Consider the following 18995-nt stretch of genomic DNA (forward strand, 5'->3'; position numbering starts at 1 on the left):
ATCAGTGTCCCCTGCAGACCCACCAGATTGCTATGCCAAACAGGGTCCAAAGTTAATACAGCTCCAGACTGTATTATCTCCTGTCAGCCCCCTCTGCAGTTGCTGCTGCACACTCATGGGGGAAGGGAGGAACAAGACAATAGAAGCATAGTGTACTTTACATCCAACAATTAAAATATCAACAGACCAAGTCTGACACTAAAAGAGTCAACAAACCCTTAGAAAAATGCTCTTCAGGCTTCTCTATGGAACCCTGTACGGCAGGGGAAGAGAGAAGGAGAGAGACACCAGTGCCTAGGGCACTGGAGTGGGACTCAGGAGACATGCAGCTCATAAGCAACTCTGCAGTAACGAACAAGTGTCCATGTAATGGAGAAAGTATAACCTGAGTAAGGAATCTCATTTAACTGATTTCACTTTCAGGAAAGAAGGATTGACCTTTGAACTAAACCATTAAATAGTGAGTTAGGTATATGGATTCTATAAACATAGAAGAAAAATCTGGAAGATCAAATTTTGGGCCTAACAAATCATGCCCATTGACTTTTTACAAAGACTCTTGACTACACTCTCATCAGATAATAGTCTGACATGGAGGAGACCTGCTTATACCCTGCCAGGTGAGAATCAGAGACTTAAATTATGCTGCAGTAAAAATCCTATGCTTATTGTTACTCCCTATTCTGGATCTCTCCAAGCTCCCTTTTTCATGGGAATTATCCTGGTGACCCTTTTCCATTGCTCCAACACTGGTCAGAGGGTTCTTTTGCTATATTTTCAAACTAGTGAACCATTTGGGTGATGGGGTACTCCTATGTCCACATGCTGAATGGGCCATGTATGTTTAATTGACCCCCATTGCCAGATGTACCAATAGTAAGAAGTGGGAATCCAATACAGGCAATCCAAGTATTTAGCAGGAGAAGTTAATTGCCTTCACTTTTGAAGTTGGAAATTCCCATTAATAAGTTACCTTGGGACAGCCACTTCCTGATAAAGGCCCCCTGTTCTTTAAAACTTTTTGCAGGGTCACTAGCACAGTCACTCTGACAAGGAACGAAGCAGGAAGGAGAGAGGGAGCAAGGAAGGAAAAGACTGTCAGGAAGAAGGAAGCCAGGGGCTTCTCTGGCTTGCAAGGCAATAAAAGAGAATTGATAAAGGGAAGAGAAGAAAATGGACAGGAAAATAAAGGGAAAGGACAAAAGCAACAAAATATTGAAAGAAAAAAGACACAGCTGCCACCCTTTTAGGGTCAGTGACTTAATTTATACGTCATCTTACATTTTATTGGTTCCCTGCACAATGTCCCCCAGCTTGAGCTAATTTGGGGCAGAGGTGAAAGGGCATCCTGCACTGTGACATTCAATGCTGCCAAGCACTGAAGCATTTTCATCATTTGTGTTAATCACCAAACTAAGGTCCTGATCCCATAAAGTGCTCTACACAAGCGGACCCATGCATCTTTACAGAACCTCATTGTTGGTGATGGACATCATGCTGGTGCCCAGAACCACTTGCGGGATCAAGGCTGAGCCTGCTGCTACTAGGGCAATCTGCTACAGGGACACAGAGCTTGCTATGGGCTGAGGCCAGAGGGTGCAGTATTCCAATTCCTTCCCCCCAGCCTCCGGTATGTGGATTTGCTTACATGAAAGATCAAGCCATGCTCTCATGTCATATCAATGTTTGCTTGTGGTGAAATAAAATCCTAACCAAGGGTTCTGACCAGCCCAAGCTGCCACCTCAGCTCCAGAGCTCTCAGACACTATGCAGACCTCCCTGACTCTGCAGCTTCCGATTCTCTACTGTACTTTCCACTCTGATGTGGACAACCCCCACCCAGGACTGGAATCTGCAACACTACCCCACTATACTGCCATATATAGCAACTGAGCTCTTGGTGATGACACTGAGATGAATTACTGTTAACTTGGCTGAACATAAAATACAAGCTGCCATATTGCTCTCTTTTCATCAGTCATCTTGCACCAGCCAGGGTGTGTGTGTGAGGCCCCGGGAGCTACAGCCACAAGCCCCAGTGGTTTTTAATTTTGAATACTTTAACACACCAAAGCTAACCTCATCTTTAGCTTATTTTTTCAGTGAGTTTACAGCTCTTTTCCTTCCAAAGACAGCCTTGCAACATGCAAATTCTCAAGAGGATTGTCATAAATATAAAGGGAAGGGTAACCACCTTTCTGTATACAGAACTATAAAATCCTTCCTGGCCAGAGGCAAAACCCTTTCACCTGTAAAGGATTAAGAAGCTAGGATAACCTCGCTGGCACCTGACCAAAATGACCAATGAGGAGACAAGTTACTTTCAAAGCTGGGGCGGGGGTGAGGGGGGGGGAACAAAGGGTCTGTCTATCTGTGTGATGCTTTTGCTGGGACCAGGTCAGGAATGCTCTTCAGAACTTCTGTTAAGTTAGTAAGTAATCTAGCTAGAAATGCATTAGATTTTCTTTTGTTTAAATGGCTGGTAAATAAGCTGTGCTGAATGGAATGTATATTCCTGTTTTTGTGTCTTTTTGTAACTTAAGGTTTTGCCTAAAGGGATTCTCTATGTTTTGAATCTGACTACCCTGTAAGGTTTTTACCATCCTGATTTTTACAGAGGTGATTCTTTTACTTTAATTAAAATTCTTCTTTTAAGATCCTGATTGCTTTTTCATTGTTCTTAAGATCCAAGGGTTTGGGTCTGTGTTCACCTATGCAAATTGGTGAGGGTTTTTACCAAGCCTTCCCCAGGAAAGGGGGTGTAGGGCTTGGGGGGATATTTTGGGGGGAAAATATCTCCAAGTGGGCTCTTTCCCTGTTCTCTGTTTAACACGCTTGGTGGTGGCAGCATAGGGTTCAAGGGCAAGGCAAAGTTTGTACCTTGAGGAAGTTTTTAACCTAAGTGGTAAGAATAAGCTTAGGGGGTCTTTCATGCAGGTCCCCACATCTGTACCCTAGAGTTCAGAGTGGGGAAGGAAACTTGACAAGGATTAAAACTTTGTTAGTCATTTTTTTCTAAAAATCACAAGGTACGGACAGCCCTTCCTGCAACCAGCTCTTAAAACCTGTGAAATCCACAGCTGTGGATCCCTTTATTTTTGAGCAGATGCCAGACCAGTTTCTCACTACTCCTCACTACATGTGGAAATTCCTTCTGCCTACTCTTCCAGTCACTACACAACTGCATTCCTGGCTAGCAGTTGGCTTGTGGCAGCTAACTCAGCCACTCTGCTGAGCAGTCAATATAGTCTGTGGCCACAAGGTGGAGCAGCTAAGACTCAGCCTGACACCGAGAGCAAGGAAAACGGTAACAATGCCTTTTTGGAAAAAATTGTGTGTCTATGGACTTGTTTGGGGGCTGATTAGTGTCATAAGTTATGCTTGTATATATCAATATCTACTCTTCAAAAAAGGGCTGTGCTGGTTTTATATTTAAGCTTACTGCTGAAGACAGTATTTATTTTAAGTCAGAGTAAAAGCCATTGGCGTTGTGATGAAAGAAGTATTCTCTGTGCTTGATTAGAATGTATCTGCGTATCATCATGCGGGCAGTGGAATCTTTTAGGTTCATAATAAGACATTTTCTTGCTTTTAAATGTTTTGTGTTTTTAGGTTAAATGGAATTTCTAAGGTTTCTATTTTATATATTTTTTTATGTCATGTAAGATGTATCATTTTTTAAAATTAAATTAAATTAAAAAAATTATACAACTGAGTCGCTAGATTATTGAATAAGAGAAGTGAATAGTGCTGGCCAAGCTCCCCTTTCTTGTTTTGCTTTGTTTTGCTCTGGTCCTGTGGAACCTGGCCTCATTCAGCGTGCACCTAACAAGATATACACGTTCACTATGGGTGGGATTTTCAGAAGCATTGGCTTAACTCTGCTCTCACTGAACTCAATGGGAGCTTTATTATTGATTTTAGGGACAGAGCAGTTAGGCCAGCACTGAGGGCTTGTCTACACTGGCAACTTACAGCACTGCAACTTTCTCGCTCAGGGGTGTGAAAAAAAACCAAACAAAAAACCCTGAGCACAGCAAGTTTCAGCGCTGTAAAACTGTAAAGCGCTTTGCCGTGACTACACAAGCCACACTAAAGCGCTGCTGCAGCAGTGCTTTAGTTTTGCCAGCGTAGACTAGCCCCAAGTGTTTTTGAAAATTCCACCCCATGCAGATAAGTTAGCCACACATGCATGTGCAGCACAGCCTACTTCCAGGCTTCCAGGCCAGAAGAGACCATCATGATCATCTAGTCTGACCTCCTGCACGTTGCAGGCCATAAAAACTAAACCCACCCGCTCCTGTAATAGACCCATAACCTGTGGTTTAGTTACTAAAGTCTTCATATCATGATTAAAGACTTCAATCCACCACTTAACTCTAGTTTAAATCAGCAAATGACATATGCCTTATGCTGCAGAGGAATGCTAAAAATCCCCAGGGTCTCTGCCAATCTGACCGGGGGAAAATTTATTCCCAACACCGAATATGGCAATCAGTTGGGCCCTGAGTGTGTCGGCAAGAACCACAAGCCAGACAACTAGGGAAAAATTGACGGTAGTAACAGTAATGGAAGGGGAAGGTCCATTACTGGATTTGGATTCATCACTTCTTGCTCCACCCTCTGGTACATCTTCAGGCATTTCACCTGCTACCTGGTAGGACTAACAATGGTCCTCTGCAGCTCTGAGCACACACCAACTAGACTCAACAAATAATGTTACTAAGTGTCCCTACAGTAATCTCCATCTCTGTATTCAATTCTAAAACCTCTTTTCATTAGCTACCTGTACACATTATTGAACCAATCCCATCAATCTTCATCAGGTAATCCTGAACTCCGACTACCACTTTTAAGATTCTTTTCCAATATTTAAAGTGAAGTCCTGAGTTATCTTTAGCCACTGCATTAAACCAAAATTTTAAGAATACTAAATTGAGAAGCCATGACTGAATTTTTTTAAATCCTCATTTATAAAGCGTTCAGTGCTCCAAATTTATGATCAATTGATACCGCTGTATCAGTTAAGAGATCTGTTTTATTTTCCAAGTTCCTAAGCATGTTTTTCCCTTTTGATTTTTTTCAGAGATTGCACTGGCAGCAAAACCCTTTAAAGGTTACTGTCCTTATTTGCTTCATTAGATTCTATAAATTAGAGAAGTGTAGCACAGCATCTGAGAGAAAAGAACCCTCTGATTCTCAGTATTAGGACTCACTTTCTGTCCCAAGCCCCAGCTATTGAGGCTGTACAGAAGAATACTTGCAAATTTTGCTTCCATAACACTCTTTATTTGTATTTTAGGAAGCATTTTCATTATTAGCTATTTTAAAAAATTAAATATTGGCCTTGTCTGTCCTAGAAACATTGCCCCGAAATAACTCAATAGATTATAAATCAATTTAGTTAAACCAGTGAAAACCATCATGCAGATGGCCTTTAACCATTCAAACATTGCCTAAATCAGTTTAGCTTGTGTCAGAAATTTACCAATTTATCCTAAGAGATTTTAAGCCAGGGTTAAATAGGTTTAAGTGCATCTACCTTATAGGTTTGTGCCAGTTTAATTAGATTGCTTTAAAATCTATTTACACTGGTGCAACACTTTTAGTATAGACAGGGCCTTAGTGCAATGGGGATAATGGTATTTACCCATCTTTGCAAAGTGCTTTGAGATTCTTGGACAAGTATTATTACAAAAGAGACCAATTTGAATTGCAACATACTCTGTTTTCCTCCTTCAGGCACCCCTGCATGAAGCCCTTTTTCATCTTTCTTCCAGTGATCTTTCATGGGGAAGACACTATTTAGACTATATCTACATTGGCAATTGAACGACAAAACTTTTGTCTTTCAGAGGTGTTAAACCCCCACCCCCCTGAAAGACACAAGTTTTGCGGCGACAAGTGCCAGTGTGACCAGCACTGCTCGTTGGGGGTAGAAGTTTTTTGTCAGCAGGAGAGCCGACAAACAGCAGTTACACTGCACAACTTTTAATGGCACAGCTGTAAAATTCAGTCTGTTGGGCCATGGTTGGCAAGTAGTATAATATTTGGGTTTCAATGGTCTTTGGAGACCCTAGTCAAAGGACAAATATTATATTTGATTTTGTTTCCCCCATTCTTTCTCCTTATACTGGCATCATTGTTAATTCCTTTTCATCTGATATCTTTCCCAATTCTCTATAATCTGTCCTTGTCCAGCCTCACCTTAAATAACCCTCCTGGGCACTTTAACCACGGTTCTATCTCTAATGTCATTTATCGGTAGGCAAGCTTGTGATGCTTTTGACCATAGAATGTGAGCACTTCACAAGATTAAAGATCCATCACTTGATCCCTTTTATTTCTTAATCACTCAGGAGATTTTATCCACCACACCACATTGTTCATGAACAGTAAGAACATGAATACACATATGAATCATATTTGCAAATATCTTCATGATAGAAGAGCTCTCCTGGCCAATTAGAATATTTTTCTTTTATTCACACGAGAGTTGATGAGCCATTATGAAAAGCAAACAAATTCATAAAACATCAAGGGAAATTTGCAATCATTGAAACAGACAGAATATAAAAGTGTATTACTTTCAAAGTACAATCATTGCTTCCTTTAAATGAAGCTTAGGTCATCCAATTAGACAACCAAAACCATACCATGGGAACTGGGTGACTAGTCACATGCAGTAAATAGCAGATCATGAATAGCAAATACGTATACTGATCAGGCCATGAAAGTTTGCTTTAACTTTTTGTTGAACAGTAGAACTAACAGCTAACAAATTCCTAAACCAATTGTTGGGAAGTAATTAACACATAAAATGAATGAATTAATCAGATCTATTATTTTCAACAAATAAGTCAGCCAGATCTCTATTTTTCACCCAACAAACGTTGTGACAGACTTTCAATCCTCTTTCATTGTGGCCATAGCATAGTAACTGTTCCAGTAGTCAACAACCTACGTGTTCTCTTTGACCTGAGCACAGCCTCTCTGCTGGAGGCCTCTCCCCATCTGGAAAAGTCATCCTGTATCCCTTCCACTTAATACACTCCACAGTCTATCAAATCTCCCACCTTCCCCAGGAAGGCCTGGGGAAGTGGACAGGCCCTTGCAGCATTCACACTAGTCAACTGTGACTTGAGCATGTCAGACGATCATGACTGCCATTGTACGGGCATAAGGAGAGAGGTATTTCCTAGGGTAACCAGCATCCAAATAATTAAGGTTTTAAAGGCCAAAAGCAACACAATAAACTGCAATTGGAAACAAAGAGGAAGCCAAGCAGATCATGGAGCAGAGGGCTAACAGTCTTTCTTCAGGTGCAAAACACTACTTAACATGCAGCCATGTTCTGCTCCAGCTGAACTTTCCAGGTGGTCTTCAGGTGCAGCTCCCATCAAGCACATTATAGTAATTACATTACATTACAATGTGGTGACAAAGGCATGGAGGGAGGAAGGTACATGTCAGGGCACCTCATCACTTGGCAAGTGAAAATGGGGACAAACCACACTTGGTCATCACTTCTATCTGTATATTCCCTAGAAGTTACATATCCTTCTTAATCTTTAATACACCTGTGATAAATGAAGGGTGGGGGAGCTCCCTTTTATGGGCACCGAGCCAGCCAGCAGCTATAAAATCCCTCTTGGTAGCTGTTCTGTAATTGCTCTACCTGTAAAGCAGGGGTCTCAAACATGCGGCCCGTAGAGCTATTTGCTGCAGCCTGCCAAGCTCCCCGTGCCGCCCCCCACCCGAGTTATTTCCTGCTATAATTCTTGACATCTGATTTGTGTCCATTTATTCTTTTACATAGAGACTGTCTGATTTGGTCAATGTACATGGCAGAGGGGCGTTGCTGGCACATGATGGCATATATCACACAAATCAGACATCAAGAATTATAACATTCAAAAATCAGTCGGAGAACATGTCAATCTCCCTGGTCACTCGATTACAGACCTAAAAGTGGCAATTCTTCACCAAAAATCTTCAAAAACAGACTCCAACAAGAAACTGCTGAATTGGAATTGATTTGCAAACAGGACACCATTCAATTAGGCTTGAATAAAGACTGGGAGTGGATGGGTCATTACACAAAGTAAAACTATTTCCCCATGCTTATCCTCCTCCCCGCCCGTTACTCACACCTTCTTGTCAACTGTTGGAAACGGGCCATCCTGATTATCACTACAAAAGGGGTTTTTCTCCTGCTGATAATAGCCCACCTTAACTGATCACTCTCATTATAGTGGGTATGGCAACACCCATTTTTTCATGATCTCTGTGTGTGTATATATCTTCCTACTGTATTTCCACTGCATGCATCCAATGAAGTGGGTTTTAGCCCACAAAAGCTTATGCTCAAATAAATTTGTTAGTCTCTAAGGTGCCACACGTACTCCTTGTCCAAAGATATGGAAGTAGATCAGGAAATGTCTAGGAAGATGCGATTAGGTTTATCCCTTTTATTTCTTTATGGCTGGTGGATTCCTCTGTTTTTTGGTGCTTTTGTTTTTCTTGTAACCTTTAAGCTGGACCTCAAGAAAGCAATTCTTGGTGCTTAATCCTTGTAGTTGCTCTTCTAAAATCTAGCAATAGCCTTCATTCCCAGATGTATTTTATTTCTCTTTTTTTATAAATAAAATTTACCTTTTTTAAGAACAGAATTGGATTTTTGTGTATTCAGAGGTTTGTGCACATGTTGTTTAATTAGCTAGTGGCATTAGCTGATTTCCTTTTTTTTTTCTTTTCTCTTTCTCAGCTCTTTCCTGGAGTGGGGGTTGAAACGGCTTGAGGGTACCCCACGAAGGAATTCCCAAGTGCGCCTTCTTGGGCTCTCAAAGGGGTTCTGCACTTGGGTGGTGGCAGCATCTACCAATCCAAGGTCAGAGAATAGCTGTAACCTTGGGAGTTTAATACAAGCCTGGAGTGGCCAGTATTAATTTTTAGAATCTTTGCGAGCCTCCCCACTTTCTGCACTTGAAGTGCCAGAGTGGGGCATTAGCCTTGACAACACTAGATGCCCTTGCCACCACAGTCTGCTGTCCCAGTTCCCTCTACCCCATCTAATGCAATCATTAGATAATACAATCTTGAAAGTGGAGAGAGGGAACATTATAACTAAACCTCCCTAATCATACACACCTTCCAGATGCCATTGGAAAGGATCTAGCATCCTTGGTGGATTTTCCCCCAAACCGATATAGCTGTTCATTTCTAATTTTTGCATGCAATGTAGCACACAATGAACTACACACTGGCATTCATAGCCCCAGACTGAATCTGTGATATACTGATAGTGCATTAGAAGAAATGCATTAATGAGACTACTGCATATTTGAATGTGTAAATCCACAGTTAAATATCTCTCTGCATGGGAAAGTTATACTGGAATAAGCTAAGGTGTGAATTTAAACCGGTATAACTGTGTGTGTATGGACCCTTTTATTCCAGTTTAAGAGGCCCCTTTTCAGTTTAGTTTACGTTGTTTTTGAAGATAAACCAATAGAAGCCACTTTTCATTCTGGAATAAAATCATCAACACAGGGAACCATACCAGTATAACTGTATTGCTATAGGTTTCAGAGTAGCAGCCGTGTTAGTCTGTATTTGCAAAAAGAAAAGGAGTTTGTTAGTCTCTAAGGTGCCACAAGTACTCCTTTTCTGTATTGGTATAATTATACCAATATAACTGGTAAAACTTTCCCCTGTCAACAAACCCTTAGTCGTCTTCTCCTTTTTGCATCATTTAAAACAAGCCCAACTTGTTTTGTACTGTAATATAATGTGTGTGTGAGAGAGAGAATGCATTTTACTCACAGTACAATCAACAGGGCTGATTCGTAATTTTATAGTGATTTTTTTATTCCCCATTTTGTGCTTTTTAAAGGGGTGAAGTCAATGGAGATATGACAAGTTACATCAGCTGAGAATCTGCAGGAGTCTTCAACTAGTGCAAGATATTATTAAAAACTAGACAAAACAGAGTGAACTGAGGACAGAGTAGAAGTCCTCACTTTACATTTCTTCACTCTTGTTAGTCTAAGCCCTGGTCTACACTAGGAGTTGAGGTCGAATTTAGCAACATTGAATCGATTTAACCCTGCACCCATCCACATGACGAAGCCCTTTTTTTCAACTTAAAGGGCTCTTAAAATCGATTTCTTTACTCCACCCCCAACAAGAGGATTAGCGCTGAAATCAGCCTTGCTGGGTCAAATTTGGGGTACTGTGGATGCAATTAGACAGTACTGGCCTCCGGGAGCTATCCCAGAGTGCTCCATCGTGACTGCTCTGGACAGCACTCTCAACTAAGATGCACTGGTCAGGTAGACAGGAAAAGGCCCGGGAACTTTTGAATTTCATTTCCTGTTTGGCCAGTGTGGCAAGCTGCAGGTGAGTGGAGAGCTCATCAGCAGAGGTGACCATGATGGAGTCCCAGAATCGCAAAAGAGCTCCAGCATGGACCGAACGGGAGGTACGGGATCTGATTGCTGTAGGGGGAGAGGAATCCGTGCTATCAGAACTCCGTTCCAGTTTTCGAAATGCCAAAACCTTTGTCAAAATCTCCCAGGGCATGAAGGAAAGAGGCCATAACAGGGATCCGAAGCAGTGCTGCGTGAAACTTAAGGAGCGGAGGTAAGCCTACCAGAAAACCAGAGAGGCAAATGGCCGCTCCGGGTCAGAGCTCCAAACGTGCCGTTTCTATGATGAGCCGCTTGCCATTTTAGGGGGTTCAGCCACCACTACCCCAACCGTGTGCTTGGATTCCTTCAATGGAGAGGGAGGCAACACGGAAGCAGGTTTGGAGAACGAGGAAGATAGCAAACAGGGAGCAAGTGGAGAAACCGGTTTTCCTGACAGCCAGGAACTGTTTCTCACCCTGGACCTGGAGCCAGTACCCCCCGAACCCACCCAAGGCTGCCTCCTGGACCCGCCAGGCGGAGAAGGGACCTCTGGTGAGCGTACCTTTTTAAATAGCATACATGGTTTAAAAGCAAACGCGTTTAATGATTAATTTGCCCTGGCATTTGCGGCCAGTACAGCTACTTGAAAAGTCTGTTAATGTGTCTGGGGATGGAGCGGAAATCCTCCAGGGACATCTCCATAAAGCTCTCCTGGATGTACTCCCTAAGCCTTTGCAAAAGGTTTCTAGGGAGGGCAGCCTTATTCCGTCCACTGTGGTAGGACGCTTTAGCACGCCAGGCCAGTAGCACATAGTCGTGAATCATTGCAGAACAAAGCATTGCAGCGTATTGCTGGCATTCAAACAACATCCGTTCTTTATCTCTCTGTGTTATCCTCAGGAGAGTGATATCATTCATGGTCACCTGGCTGAAACGGGGTGCTTTTCTTAGGGGGACATTCAGAGGTGCCCGTTCCCTGCTGGGCTGTTTGCCTGTGGCTAAACAGAAATGTTCCCCGCTGTTAGCCACTGGGAGTGGGGAGGGGAGAGGGGTTAGTCACGCGGTGGGGGGAGGCAAAATGCGGCCTTGTAACGAAAGCACATGTGCTATGTATGTAATGTTAACAGCAAGTTTTACCGTGAAAGAGTGTACCCATTGTTCTATAAAATGTGTCTTTTTAAATACCACTGTCCCTTTTTTTTTTCTCCACCAGCTGCATGTGTTTCAAGGATCACAGGATCTTCTCCTTCCCAGAGGCTAGCGAAGATTAGAAGGCGAAAAAAACGCACTCGCGATGAAATGTTCTCTGACCTCATGCTGTCCTCCCACACTGACAGAGCACAGACGAATCCGTGGAGGCAGACAATGTCAGAGTTCAGGAAAGCACAAAATGACTGGGAGGACAGGTGCCTGCTGAAGAGAGGGCTGAAGCTGATAGGTGGCAGCAGGGTGATGAGAGGAGGCAGGATTCAATGCTGAGGCTGATGGAGGATCAAACTCATATGCTCCAGCTTATGGATGAGCTGCAGGAAAGGCAGCAGGAGCACAGATGGCCGCTACAGCCCCTGTGTAACCAACCGCCCTCCTCCCCAAGTTCCATAGCCTCCTCACCCAGACGCCCAAGAATGCGGTGGGGAGGCCTCCGGTCACCCAGCCACTCCACCCCAGAAAATTGCCCAAGCAACAGAAGGCTGGCATTCAATAAGTTTTAAAGTGCCGTGTGGCCTTGTCCTTCCCTCCTCCACCATCCCACCCAGTACTTCCATCCTCCACTACCTCTCTCGGGCTACCTTGACAGTTATCCCCCTATTTGTGTGATGAATTAATAAAGAATGCATGAATGTGAAGCAACAATGACTTTATTACCTCTGCAAGCGGTGATCGAAGGGGGGAGGGGAGGGTGGTTAGCTTACAGGGAAGTAGAATGAAGCAAGAGCTGAGGTTGTGGGGGGGGGGGGTTCATCAAGGACAAACAAACAGAACTTTCACACCATAGCCTGGCCAGTCATGAAACTGGTTTTCAAAGCTTCTCTGATGCTCACTGCGCCCTCCTGTGCTCTTCTAACCACCCTGGTGTCTGGCTGCATCTAACCAGAGGCCAGACGATTTGCCTCAACCTCCCACCCCGCCATAAACATCTCCCCCTTACTCTCACAGATATTGTGGAGCATACAGCAAGCAGTAATAACAGTGGGAATATTGGTTTCGCTGAGGTCTAAGCGAGTCAGTAAACTGCGCCAGCGTGCCTTTAAACATCCAAATGCACATTCTACCACCATTCTGCACTTGCTCAGCCTGTAGTTGAACAGCTCCTGACTACTGTCCAGGCTGCCTGTGTACGGCTTCATGAGCCATGGCATTAAGGGGTAGGCTGGGTCCCCAAGGATAACGATAGGCATTTCAACATCCCCAATGGTTATTTTCTCGTCTGGGAATAAAGTCCCTTCCTGCAGCTTTTGAAACAGACCAGAGTTCCTGAAGATGCGAGCATCATGTACCTTCCCGGCCATCCCACGTAGATATTGGTGAAACGTCCCTTGTGATACACCAGTGCTTGTAGCACTATTGAAAAGTACCTCTTGCGGTTTATGTACTCGCCGGCTTCGTGCTCCGGTGCCAAGATAGGGATATGGGTTCCATCTATGGCCCCATCACAGTTAGGGAATCCCATTGCAGCAAAGCTATCTACTAGGACCTGCACATTTCCCAGACTCACTACCCTTGATATCAGCAGATCTTTGATTGCGTTGGCTATTTGCATCACAGCAGCCCCCACAGTAGATTTGCCCATTCCAAATTGATTCCCGACTGACCGGTAGCTGTCTGGGGTTGCAAGCTTCCACAGGGCTATTGCCACTCGCTTCTCAACTGTGAGGGCTGCTCTCATCTTGGTATTCTGGCGCTTCAGGGCAGGGGAAAGCAAGTCACAAAGTTCCATGAAAGTGCCCTTACACATGTGAAAGTTTCACAGCCACTGGGAATCATCCCAGACCTGCAACACTATGCGGTCCCACCAGTCTGTGCTTGTTTCCCGGGCCCACAATCGGCGTTCCACGGCATGAACCTGCCTCATTAGCACCATGATGCACACATTGGCAGGAGAGAAGTCTGTGTCCATGTCCTCATCACTCATGTCACTGCGCTGACATTGCCTACTCGCCCGGTATTGCTTTGCCAGGTTCTGGTGCTGCATATACTGCTGGATAATGCGTGTGGTGTTTAATGTGCTCCTAATTGCCAAAGTGAGCTGAGCAGGCTCCATGCTTGCCATGGTATGGCGTCCGCACAGAAAAAAGGCACAGAACAATTGTCTGCCGTTGCTCTGATGGAGGGAGGGGTGACTGACGACATGGCTTACAGGGAATTAAAATCAACATAGGGGGTGGCTTTACATCAAGGAGTATTTCAGGCAGTACTTCACGGAGCGACGGAGGGAGGGGGAAGCAAATGAGTACAAAACAAATCTGGTCCATTTCTTGTTTTGATTTACTCCATCTATCTTTTACATCTTTGGCTGGCAGCAGACGGTGCAGAAGGACTGCATGCCATCCACATCTCATGGCTGCTCAGCAGAAGATGGTACAGTACGACTAAAGAGCGTGACCTGGTCGAGTCACTCCTAATATAGTCCCTGCACCCATGACTGCCCAGGCGCTCCTGGCTGATGTGGCCAGCAGCACCTCGGACATGACGATGACGGCTACCAGTCCTATTGTACTGTCTGCTGCCACAAGGCAATAGGTTGCTGCTGCTGTGTAACAATGCAGTACCGCATCTGCCAGCACCCAGGAGACATACGGTGACAGTGAGCTGAGCGGGCTCCATGCTTGCCATGGTATGGCGTCTGCACAGGTAACTCAGAAAAAAAAGGCGCAAAACGATTGTCTGCTGTTGCTTTCACAGAAGGAGAAAGGGAAGGAGGGCCTGATGACATGTACCCAGACATGTTTTTCGCCCCATCAGGCATTGGGATCTCAACCCAGAATTCCAATGGGCAGCGGAGACTGCGGGAACTGTGGGACAGCTACCCACAGTGTAACACTCCGATCCTCGGTACTGTGGAAGCACTCCGCCGAGTTAATGTACTTAGAGCATTTTGTGTGGGGACACACACAATCGACTATTTAAAAACGATTTCTAAAAAACCGACTTCTATAAATTCGACCTAATTTCGTAGTGTAGACATACCCTAAATGGCATTGGTGCATCCAAAAAACTCATGATAGAGAAACTTGACCTTTTCTATGTACTATCAAGTCTATTTATTTTGTAATTGAAATTGTTATTTAAAAAAACCAGCAGCATCATATCTAGTACATAAAATACATATATGAAATAAAACAAGAAGAGAAAGAAAAGTCACCTTGTAGATAACTAAAAAGTGCTTTTTTGTTATTGTTAACTTCAGTGTTTGTTTTGGTTATTTGTAATTAATTATATAGTCAAATTACGATTGTGATGGAACTACCTGTGTAACTTCTCACCAACGTAAGTAAAAGGTTCATGATGTAGCTCTATTTTCTACACAGTGTGAAAGTTGTTTGATTTTATTAATGTTTATGAATAACTGTGAAACTTGTCTTGTACTGTTAACCTCCTACACCTGCCATCTCTTTCTCTACTAGATAAAGTATACTGATATTATTTAATATATACAGTAATATAAGCATATAAACATCAAATTGCTATTTGGTCCTTACATCCTGCATTGGCAAAGGAGTGAATTTCAGCCCCAAACCAGCAACTGGCATCACGTAAGACCCCTGCGCCCACACTGAGTCAATGGGACTCTGCATAGGCACAGGGGTCCATCACAAGGACTCAGTGGCAAGATCAGGGCCTACCGTTTGTTCCATTTTCAACTGTTTTGGTTTACAATCTTGGGGACCCTAAAAGACTGAATCAGGAAATATAAGTTCAAATGACAGCGCTGTAGCTAAATGCAATACCAGCTAGACTTCACCTGAAGAGAACTGTTCAGTACCCATGCTGCATCTGGTCTTCAGAAGGTACAATATACTACAATAATTATAAGCAGAAAGAGTGAAGAATCAAGTCTGATACCTATAAGACTTTGCACTAACCTCAGAGTCATAAAATAAATCGAACCAAATTATTTACACAAGGAGTAAAAAACATTAAAAACACAATTCACGTAAACGGTAATTATGTAAAATTACTTACTGGAAAGCATTTCTGAATTAAGAGGCATCCATGAGTTGTTTATGAGAGCAATGAAATTGGTTCCAATTAATATTATGTTAATATTAATCATGTTAATTTTTGCTTCCTTTGTATTGCTGGTTTTAGCATAATTAAGTAAATGGACTTTGTGCCACCCAATACCTTTTTTAATTGCAAAATAAGTAACATGCACAATAAAGCTTAATAATCTTATTTAAGAGAAACCATATGTTCCACAGTTAAAATTGTAGTCTTTACATTTTGTTTTCCAACACATTGTCTTATGTTATAAAAACACTCAAAGACAACATTCATAACCTCTAGATGCTATGTTCTTTCTTGAATTTGTACTATTAAATATAATTAAAGAAACACATCTAATTGTTATGGGCAATTAAGCACTATACAGAGCTATTCCCAGAAGAAGGAGGTTGTCTCATTAGCTAATTCATCATTTTGCTGTACAATTCTTCTTGCCATTAGAGCTCTTTTTAAAGCAGTATAACTTTTATTTATATTACCATTCAAACATACTTTCAGTGCAATGTCCATGGCATTGAACTATCTCAGTAAACGCTAGTCTTGTGCACAGCACAGTAGTAATAGCTTTTGGGCTATAAAGAACTAACTCTGGGGTGGGGGGATTTGTTGTTTTGTTTTTTTTTGCAAAACAATCAACTTTATAGTAATAATCAAGTGATGTGTAACTAGAGTGCTCACGCTTGAAAATATCTGCAGCCTAAGACTGCAGTGCCCAATAACTGTAGCTAGCTATTACTTTACAAGCCTGAAATGAACAGAAGGAGCACACGCCCATAGGCTCTGCCTTGGGAAACAATGGGAGAGACCGACCAGCCTTATCTCGCTAGCCATCATCCCTGTACAAGGCACTCCAGACAGCCCAGAATTATTGTATACCACAGACATACCCCCACCCCCTATGCTTTCTCCTGGAAGCAGGATGAAGCAGTCGGAGCCCTAGGTGTAAAGACGGGTTTTACTTACCAAACAAGGTTAGGGCCATTGTAAAGGCGCGGCAAGTCGCAGGATCACGTCAAGGCTGGTCAGACCGCGCGGAATGGGCATTGGCCCAGCAGCTCTCCCATCAGCTGGGCGCAGAGCGGCAGGCAGAAAACCCTGCAATAAAAGTTAGACACAATGTTGTCAGAAGCCCAGCAGGGACAGCCACTTGCGGCTGCGATGCGCACAGGAGAGAGCGGGGAGTTACAACCCACGGGGGGCTGCTGGGCTGTAGTTCTCCCTGGCCCACAAGCCAAGGGTGCAGCGCAGGGAAAGGGGCAGCCAGCAGCCGCCGCTGCCTCAGCGCTGACTGCATGGCTCGGATAGACAGTGCCAGCCTGTGCTCACTCTCCCCCCGCCCACCCACTCACTCACACTGCAGCCTTCAGGCTCTGGGAGCCATCTTGCCGCACCACATGACCGGCTTCTCCTTCTCCTGCCTCCCAGACCAGCCCGCGGATGACTGCGTGAGTTCCCATAGCAACAGGGAATTCGTGGGCCACTCCATCCCCAGCCTCCAAGCAGGCCCTGCTAGCCGGAGCTCAGGGAGGGGGCGCCCACAGCACCGACCCAGCGGCGGCTGGGGAGGGAGACAGGCACTGGTTGCTTTGTGGGGCAGGGAAGAAACCTGGAGAATCTCCCCGGCTCCCAAACTCTGCCCTTTGGCTTTGAGCGTGCAGCAGCTGCAGGCAGGGAAGACATCTCCCCGCCTCCCCCGGCTGTGCATCGCTCAGCTCCCTGTGGCTCCAAAGCTTGGTCCAATAAAAGGGGTTACCTCACCCACCTGTCTCTCTCAGCTTTGCAGTGTCTCACACAGAGCAGGGTAGGGCTAGGGCGACTACACCGGCCATGTGAAAACAGGGGACAACTGAGGCACCTGCAGAGGCAGGGAGCAGCAGAGGATGGTTACAGTGTTAGGCTGGTGTGCACAGGGTGTGAGCAGCTGCGGGTGAAGAGGGAGACTCAGGCTAGGGGTATGGGAAGGGCAGGGTGGCAACAAGTCCCAGGTCTAGTTCAGGGTGGTTCTGAAGGTGCATATATACTCAGCCAGCCTGGTTCAGTTTTACTGGCTCAAGTGGACAGAGGCAGCAGGTTTCTAGAAACACTGGGAGAAAACACCTGTTTGGGTAATATTGAAAGGCACACTGGATCCGGTCTCAAGACCTGGGATATTCCTAGCTTTCAAGGGCAGCCCTGATATAATGCAATGTACCTCACGCCACAAAATTTTCACAACAAAATCTGTGAGGAAGGAAAATAATTAGATAATAGTCATATTCCATTTTAACTTTGTTTTATTTTAATTTTAAGAATAAAGGAGAAAAAACCTTCATGTGGAATGACAGAGAGTTTGCCTCCCATAAAGTATCAGCATAAAAGTGATCAAGTGTACATGAGTGACCTAGGGTCCAGCTAGGGAGACTGGTAAGAGAATACAGGGTGTAGGACTATGGGGGTCTGCAGAGTATGTGCTGCTCTGGTCATTTTGGATTGCTGTTCTCGGAAGTATGGCAGCCCTTGTGAACTGCAGAAGTGTTTGATCCAGATTCCAGCCTTAGGCCCTGATTCTGATCCTGCAGGGAGTTACAACTGAAACATTCCGTTATTTCAGCAGGAGTTAATGCAGACTTCAGAACCATACAGCTGTGCATAACACTTTACAGAACTGGAGTCTGGGAACAGGGAACATGTAAAAGGGACTGCAGCAACACATTTACCCTGTAATTAAATTTTACCTCTTACTTTTACATTTCATTTATTCTTTCTTGATATGTTCACAATAATACTGTAATATGCTGTAGATATACATATACATTAATGTCCTGAAAGAGCAGCTTTGCACTGGAGTAAATCTTAGGGAAAAAACAGATCATTTATACCCAAAAAGAAAAGGAGTACTTGTGGCACCTTAGAGACTAACCAATTTATTTGAGCATAAGCTTTCGTGAGCTACAGCTCACTTCATCGGATGCATATGGTGGAAAGTACAGAAGATCTTTTTATACACACAAACCATGAAAAAATGGGTGTTTACCACTACAAAAGGTTTTCTCTCCCCCCACCCCACTCTCCTGCTGGTAACAGCTTATCTAAAGTGATCACTCTCCTTACAATGTGTATGATAATCAAGGTGGGCCATCTCCAGCACAAATCCAGGGTTTAACAAGAACATCTGGGGGGGGGGGGGTTAGGAAAAAACAAGGGGAAATAGGTTACCTTCATAATGACTTAGCCACTCCCAGTCTCTATTCAAGCCTAAGTTAATAGTATCCAATTTGCAAATGAATTCCAATTCAACAGTCTCTCGCTGGAGTCTGGTTTTGAAGTTTTTCTGTTGTAATATCGCAACTTTCATGTCTGTAATTGCGTAACCAGACA

At 43.9% G+C, this 18995-nt stretch overlaps 1 protein-coding gene across 3 annotated transcripts in view; it reads right to left on the minus strand.

Moving 5' to 3' along the window:
* Window positions 1-17096, minus strand: part of CHN1 (chimerin 1) — a 167709-nt gene extending 150613 nt beyond the window's left edge. Inside the window, exons 1-2 of one of the 3 annotated variants that reach the window (XM_084643861.1) lie at window positions 16992-17096; window positions 16602-16733 (exon numbers count right to left, since the gene is read on the minus strand). In XM_084643861.1, the coding sequence (XP_084499987.1) occupies window positions 16602-16620 (19 nt within the window). In that variant the 5' untranslated portion in view covers window positions 16621-16733; window positions 16992-17096. Of the gene's footprint in view, window positions 1-16601; window positions 16734-16831; window positions 16928-16991 lie in introns of those variants that run through there. The other 2 variants (XM_084643859.1, XM_084643860.1) reach the window with 2 other exon arrangements.
* Between the last annotated feature and the right edge of the window lie 1899 nt (window positions 17097-18995).

Source organism: Lepidochelys olivacea (genome assembly GCF_965140295.1).
Source record: "Lepidochelys olivacea isolate rLepOli2 genome assembly, chromosome: 11".
In the NCBI taxonomy this organism is placed as follows: domain Eukaryota; kingdom Metazoa; phylum Chordata; order Testudines; family Cheloniidae; genus Lepidochelys; species Lepidochelys olivacea.